The following is a 7,851-nucleotide window of genomic DNA, read 5'->3' on the forward strand; positions in this document are numbered from 1 at the left end:
AAATCTGACATCACGATTATATCAAAATCTGTAAAATAGTATGGGTGTCAACGTAGTCAAAATAAGAGGGCTGTTTCTTGCAGATGAATATAATCTTGACTGTAAGTCTGTTCCATGATCCCGGGGCCCGATCTTTTGTATATAAAAAAGAATTTCTCGGGGCCCGATCTTTTGTCATCGTCGCAAGCTACAGCTGAAACGTACGCTCCTCTTCCCTTTCATCGGGTGAAAGCGTACATTTCAGCTGTGGCGTGCGACGATGATCTTTGGTATGTAAAAAAGAGAACTTTTCAAATTGTCATCAGAATGTTATACAACTGTCGCAAAGAAATGAAATCCTGTTGAAACATTAGCACATCTCAAATGTGTGGATGATAAAATCAACACGATAAAAAAATCTTGAAAACGAAATAAAAAAACCTTAAAGGTACATACGTACTCGTAATCAATTTTTTTTTCTTTCCAAAGTAACATAGTTAGTGTATCTATAATGGCGTTTTATAACAAGTTATGTAGCGTAAACTAATTGATTTCATCCCGAAAGAAAGAAATTGGTCACAATAAGTTCTTCATTTCTGACCAATATTTAACTCTCGGAAATCTTCGGTTAACCTATTTGCATAATGTATGCATTGCGCGCGCCTTTTAAACACGTGATTACAGAGAAAACAATGGCGTCGGTAAGTATTGACGTTATTTCACTTTGAGTAATCTTTTGTATATATTGGAATAAGAACCATTCCGATTAAATTAATTTTAGTAGATCATGTACAAAACACTAATTATTAATTAGATATGCACATATCCAAGAATTGGTTGAAAATATCCAAAATGAATGACTTGAATCTCTTCTACCAAAAATAGCGTCTGTCGTACGTCTTGCCACGCTTGTTTGTTTATATTTTATTTTTAGAACTTTACAGATTTTAGTCTGATTAATTATAGACACAGGCACGTATAATTGGGGGGGGGGGATACGTTTTCGAAAATAGCCATCATTTGTTATGTTTGGATATATCAAAGATATATATCCTCCCTATACCTAATGACAGTTGTACATAATAAAATGGGTCGAAAGCAAGTAGGAAAGTTTTGAATAAAAATTATTTAGTGAAGTATGGGCATTCATTGATTAAAAAATTATTAAAGAAACTTCTTCTCTTCCGGATGACCCCTTCCCAGCAACACACACATTAAAACCCATGTGCCCAATTTGTGATAATAGAATGGGAGATTCAAAATCACTTGTTATCCACCTGATTCTATAGTATTGTCCTTACAATCCTCACCCCACCTATTATCTCAACCCAATAAATAATAATCACATGGGCTCTTTTTGCCAATTTTCAGGAGAGTTCTAGTACCACAACTATACAGAGCAGCGATGAAGAGATAGATGTTCAAGATCAAGTGAGAGGTAGGGGCAGAAACCGTGGAAGGGGAGAGGTGTTCGAGGAAGAGGCAGAGGAGGCAGGGGGAGAGGTAGAGGAGGCAGGGGAAGAGGTAGAGGAGGAGGACCATCAAGAGATGAAGTTGCCCTTGATCAAATCAATAGAAGGAGTGAAGTTTTGCGGGTAAGCAACAAACATATGCAAAATAGATTTGTACACAATAATATACAAGTTACTGAAAAAAATGACATTGCCATGTACCCTATTAGATCTACACATTTATGTATGATTTATATTGTAGGAACACATTTCAATTATGGAGGTGGATGAACTTCGAGAACTGTGCCTAACGATGGCAGAAAAACAACCTGGTCTAGTTCACGATATCATGCATCCTCCTACCCAACAAGGGGGCTACCACCCACAACCTGGCGGGACTTGCCCAAACTGGTGTGTTTGTGGAAATTGCCGGCAGATGCCAACAGAAAGGGAGAAAGTGTGCTGTGGGAAAGAGCAATGCATAACTCTTTTACCAGTAAGATGTGTGATCATTAGAGTACATACTCTGTAAACATTTTTAGTTTTTTTTTTTTTAAATTGTATACAAGAATTTTGAAGATGGATTGTATCATTGCTGAGTTTTGTATTGGTCAGTTCACATATATATTGCTTTCAATTTACTTCCTCATGAGATAATTAGAAATATAATTTTCATACCACATTACGACACAACACATCTTTATCACACCGATGTTTCTAAAAAGATTCTAAAGAACTACATGTAATTTCTTCTATAGGACTTCTCGGTGCTAATTCTCGATGAAGCTGTGCTAGCCCTTGCCAGACTATATAGGAGAGACATTTTGGTCTTCAATGATGAAGTGGACGAGAGAAAAGGCAACCGTCACCAAGCGTACCGACAGTATATCTTGTGGACCTATGGCAGACTAGGTGCAGGGGACAGACGGGTCATTCCATCCTGCGCGGTTTGGTCTATTAGAGACAAGTTTCCTGACCCTTTTGGTCAATACACTGGATTTGTTGCAGGGCGAATATAAATGTACATAGCCAAATATAATATATATATATATATATGTGTTTGTAAATGTAATTGTATATATACTAACCTAAAAATTATGATAGCCAGTTGTATATTATTTTAATACTGCTAGTCCAATATTGTTATTCTCTATAAATATCCTAGATTTTTTTGTTTGGTATTGCAACTATGAAGTTGAAATATTTTTACATCCTCGTAGCCATGTTTAAAAATTTACCTATATCTTAGTAAAATGAACTATTATCAATCACTTTTGATTTTTTACACATTGTTCATATCATTATCAATAATCTGTTGTGGTAAAAGATTGAAGAAATTGTTGTAACAAGAATAAATTTTCTAGGTGTTTTAAATTTTGGTGTTGTTACAATGTAAATGTTAATTAATCAATGAAGTTGACAGGCAAGGTATGACATTGTTTTATGACCATTTTCATTATCCTCTCATAGTATGAATGCTCCAAGCATAATCATCCCGTTTCTGAAATGTTATACAAATCATAAGTCTTGGTAACTTTTGACCTTTGACTAAACAAAGTGATAATGTCATCTGCACTACCTAAAACTGCTTGCCTATTATAGGCCTTGCTTTCCTTGAGAAGACAAATCTCAACAGGGGGTGGCAAATGACTACATAGCTCACCAGGAAGCGTAACTACTTGTATTTCCTTTGAGTCAAAAGTGGGTAGAAGTCCATGGCCGCAAGGTCAAAGGCCTTGGTACCAAAATAAAGGCCTGGTCAGTAGCACTTTTTATGTGAAGTATCAAAGCCCTATCTCCCATGGATATATAAAATATGCAGTATTGAATATTAGGTCACTAGATGAAGTCTTCAAACACCAGAGACGTTTGTAAAACTCATATGCCCCCATGGTGCAAAATTGGAAAGGGTTATACACATGCATCATTTTATTGATAGTATCACCAATTCAAAATAATGAGCAATGTTTTCCTATGCCAGGAGTGGATTGACCACATGACCTAAAATTCAATAGGGGTCATGTGCTCCGTATGCTGTACCAAGTTTGGTGTCGATCAAACAAATAATTCTGAAAATATAGGAGACAATATATTACTATGTCCAGTTTGACCTCAAATCATTAGGGGTCATCTTCTGAAGATGTACAAATTTTGATGTCTGTTGAGCAAAGGATTCTCAAGATATTGAGTGAACAATATATTCCCAAGTCCAGTTTGACCATGTGACCTCAAAATCAATAGGGGTTATCTTCTCCTGAAGATGTAACAGTGTACTACGTTTGATGTCTGTCAAGTAAAGGGTTCTCAAGATATTGAGCGAACAGTGTTTTCTTATGTTCAGGGTAGATTGACCCTTGACCTGATAAACAATAGGGGTCCTTCTCTCATAACCAACCCACATACGAAATATCATAACGATCAATAGAATGGTTCTCATGATTTTGAGCCGACGTGATCTACTGACCAACCGCCAGGTACAAAGCAGTATGCCCCATTTCTTTGAAGATAAGAATGAAAGGCCTAGTCATGAGGCATATACATGTAAAGTACATGAATCAAACCCCTACCCCCATTGGTTGAAAAGAAATAGAACTGGTTTTTTTTTTCATAGTTATAAATAACTCGTTTGGCAATCCAAAAAAATTATATCCTAAATATACTTGGGGAAAACTTTGATCCGATTTAAACATCATAGAATGTAAACAATGTCAAGATGGTTTTACCTAAGTTTCATTTTTTCTATCCCATTAGTTCTTCAGGGGTGGACAGGGCCTTTCATTTGAACTAATGTAAATCCCCATATATTGGTCTAGAGTAAAGTTTACAAGCAAGATGGACAACATGTGATCAGAAAAGTTGCAATGTGTAAAATGGGTTTGTTACAAGATTGAGACAGATGTAGATTTTACATGATATAATTTCAATTAGATATTGCTGCAATACATGTACTATACTAAGTATAATTTCACATTTCTTTACAATATAAAATTCACATTTAATTTCCGTGGCAGTTCAAAATCGTGATTTCTGCTGCAACACAAGTTTTTCAGTTGAAGGTGGTTCTACAGGTGCCAGATGTTTTGCAATTTATCTGGCATCATCTGGTGCCAACACAGTTTTTTTCATGTCCACTCTGTCATTAATCCTCAATTTTACAGCATCGCACAATAGAGATGACATATACTTATATTTTTTCCTTTCTCTCATGGCATACACTGTCCATCTCCCACTTTTTTTTTTATTAAATACACGATGGTACCTAATAAAAAAGTCACATAATTAGAGAATGCTCAACATCATGTATTTGGTATAATAAAACATTGTTGTAATCATTCAATCAATTCATATTGCATCAATGATCTCATAAACAAGGCGTACAGCAAACAGTACAATATACGCCTATTGGACCTTCAGTGCAATATTTGTATGTAAGACAAGAAGAAATCCATAACACTCTTTAAACCTACTTTAAGCCCTAAAGTAGGTCACAGTGCATCAATCATGTTAAAATGTGAACAATTTTGTATTTCTCTGAGAGGGAGGTTCTGACCAAATTTTGGAAAATGAAAACAAAGTTTTTCTACTAAGTGAAACCATAACGTTGACCTTGAGGAATAATATACATCCTCTGCATAAGGTGTATGTATATCGCGTTTGATGGTCCTAGCCCCAACGGTGTAGTCTGTATCCTGCTTACAAGATTCTCCTATCAACTGATACGACCTTGACCTTGAAAAACAATGGAAATCTTCCTCTCCTCAAGATGATCAAATGTACCAAGTTGAAAGATCCTGGAGCTTATGGTTCATTCTACAATTTACCTACAATGTCTGAACAGACAGACAACAGTATACCCCCCCACCCTTTTTTTTGACAGACCGGATACTTGTACATCCCTAAGATTACCTTATTTTTCCATCTTTGTTTTTCTGCACTGGACGGTCTGAGTTCATATTGTGATCCAGTGCTGCCAGGCACGATAGACTGGTGGGGTATAGGCGTGTCGTTTTGAACAGTACATCAGAATGTGCTGATGGAATCCTTCCAGTTCAGCTGTACTTCTGAAATTGAACTCTCATGTAATAACAATGTTCGTCATCAACATGCATGTACCATGGATACATTTTTAGACAAGAGGCCCACAGGCCTAATCAGTCACCTGAGAACTAGTTAAAAGTATTACTAGTCCCCAATGGCAATGATGAATTAACCACAAACGTTTTAGACAAAATGGTAGAAATTTTTGTAATGTTCGTAGTGAAAGTGCAAAAGAAACTTGTGGTATTAAAAATTCATATGAAGTCAATAAGAACAATGGAAAAACATCCAACTATAAATAAAACCATGGTTTACTAGGAAATGTAAATATGCGAGACAAAACTATAGAAAAACAAAACGACTCTTCAAAAGATATGGCAATAGTATATTTAAGAATAATTTATATGAAAAAGAAAAGTTATATAAGCAAAAATTAAACCAAGCACAAAGGAAGCATAGACAAGAATTGAAAAAGAAATTCGCGATCTAAGAACAACAATTCCTAGAGAATATTGGAGAATTCTAAATTCTGGATGTAGAAAAAAGAAAAATTGTGATGTTGATATAAAAGATTTTTATAATTACTTCAAAGAATATTGCAACCCAGAAGAGGCAGTAGAGAATTATATTTAAAAAGAGGAAGAATTGAGATTATTATCAAATATAGAAATGAATACTCTTATAAACCAACCAATTACTAGTGAAGAAATTCTAAAATGCATAAAGATGCTAAAGAATAACAAATCATTTGGAGATGACAACCTCTGATATGCTATTAAGCTTTTACGTAGTACATGTAGTATTCAATAAAATCTTTGATACTGGTATAATCCCATCACAATGGACATGCGGCAACATAATTCATATATATATATATATATAAATAAGGGTGACTACAGTGAGCCAAAGAATTATCGACCTATAACACTGATAAGCTGTCTCGGAAAATTATTCACTGCAGTATTGAATGAAAGACTTAATAACTATTCTAATAATGTCCAACTAATCCTTGAAAATCAAGCTGGGTTTCGTAAGCAATATTCAACTACTGACCATATTTTTTCATTGTACACTCTTTTAGAAATTTCTAAATGCTTCAAAAGAAAAATGTATTGTGCATTCATTGATTTTGATAAAGCCTTCGACTCTGTATGGTGGATTGGTGTCTGGAACGAAATTCTTTTGAATAACATTGATGGTAAATGCATTAAAGTTATAATGAATATGTATGATAGTATCAAATCAAGGGTATGCACAAATGGAGTATTCAGTGACCTTTTTCCATGCTGTAGTGGTGTAAGACAAGGTGAGAACTTGTCACCATTTTTATTTGCACTGTACCTCAATGACCTAGATGAGTAAACCCAAGCAAATAATATCCAAGGACTTTCATTTATTTCAGAAAAAATTGAAAAAGAACTTAATACATTCATTAGATTATTTGTACTCTTATATGCATATAAATTTGAACAACTTTTTAATACACAAAACAGAAGTAAATTAATCAATTTAAGTAAATTCATCAAAATCATTTCTGAGAGAGTATGTTCTCCAGGTTAATCAATCCACCCACTGACAACATGGTATTCAAGTCTTTTTTTCTCTCTCTTTTTCAAAATTTACCTTTATCCACGACTTACATGTACATCTATATATCATTCATTTTGTTTATTTCTCTACACTGTAAATCAGTTTAAGAGAATAAAGATATTGTCATTATCACACTATGTGTAGTATAGCACTTTGCATGTCTGATGCGTTATTAATCACCTGTGTCCCCCCCCCCCCCCTCCATTTTAGGAAGAAAGAAAGCTTTAAGCAGTAAATCTCACAGAATAACAATGAAAACATGTTCTATTAAACATTTTATTTCCTATTCACAAGCTAAATTTTCAACGTGGAATAACTTAAAAAATACATTAGATTATATTTATACGATATGATTATTTACACAAAATTCTTGTAGATTTTATCGGCTAGGAGAGCATATGATTTTTCCTTATCGGTGAAGACTATTCTCTCTTCTGGTCTCCCTCTGATCGTCCTAGTTATTGTTCCAGTGCTGTATGTGACGCTTTGTAGCTCTGCAGACACCGCAAAAACTGGTGACGTCACCATCTTAGGATCTCCAGTAATTATCTGTGAAATGTACAAATCAATTTATTCAAGAACGAAAACCATGTACATTATAATCTATATGCATTTATGTAAATTTGCGGACAAAAGACGTATGACTTGCTGCAATGACACGAGGGAACAATGAAGCACACACCTGCGTGAGAATAGTTCCGTTGATGGCGTCTTCATACAGGAGCTGTAGATTCTCTATACTCTTAGTCAGGTCACCCAAACTCTTGGCTACACTGGCACCACATACTATGTT

The 7,851-nt window shown here is 34.9% G+C and overlaps 2 protein-coding genes and 1 long non-coding RNA gene across 3 annotated transcripts in view; 1 reads left to right on the top strand and 2 right to left on the bottom strand.

Annotated features, from left to right (window-relative positions):
* The first annotated feature begins 1,665 nt into the window (after positions 1-1,665).
* Positions 1,666-2,804, top strand: LOC125671744 (P2X purinoceptor 7-like). The gene is made up of 2 exons (XM_048907622.2): positions 1,666-1,926; positions 2,189-2,804. The coding sequence occupies exons 1-2, from the start codon at positions 1,708-1,710 to the stop codon at positions 2,447-2,449; spliced, it is 480 nt and encodes a 159-aa protein (XP_048763579.1). The 5' UTR covers positions 1,666-1,707; the 3' UTR covers positions 2,450-2,804.
* Positions 2,805-4,329: 1,525 nt separating this feature from the next.
* LOC125671745 (uncharacterized) lies at positions 4,330-5,599 on the bottom strand. The gene is made up of 2 exons (XR_007368733.2): positions 5,337-5,599; positions 4,330-4,689 (listed from the first exon to the last, which is right to left on the bottom strand). It is a non-coding gene; the product is annotated as an uncharacterized LOC125671745 (long non-coding RNA).
* A 1,721-nt stretch (positions 5,600-7,320) lies between these two features.
* Positions 7,321-7,851, bottom strand: part of LOC125670456 (uncharacterized) — a 9,902-nt gene continuing 9,371 nt past the window's right edge. The window contains exons 7-8 of the mRNA XM_048905645.1: positions 7,741-7,844; positions 7,321-7,607 (exon numbers count right to left, since the gene is read on the bottom strand). Of these exons, the coding sequence (XP_048761602.1) occupies positions 7,416-7,607; positions 7,741-7,844 (296 nt within the window). The 3' untranslated portion in view covers positions 7,321-7,415. The remainder of the gene's footprint in view (positions 7,608-7,740; positions 7,845-7,851) is intronic.

The sequence above is a fragment of the Ostrea edulis genome, chromosome 4 (genome assembly GCF_947568905.1).
Source record: "Ostrea edulis chromosome 4, xbOstEdul1.1, whole genome shotgun sequence".
Classification (NCBI taxonomy): Eukaryota; Metazoa; Mollusca; class Bivalvia; order Ostreida; family Ostreidae; genus Ostrea; species Ostrea edulis.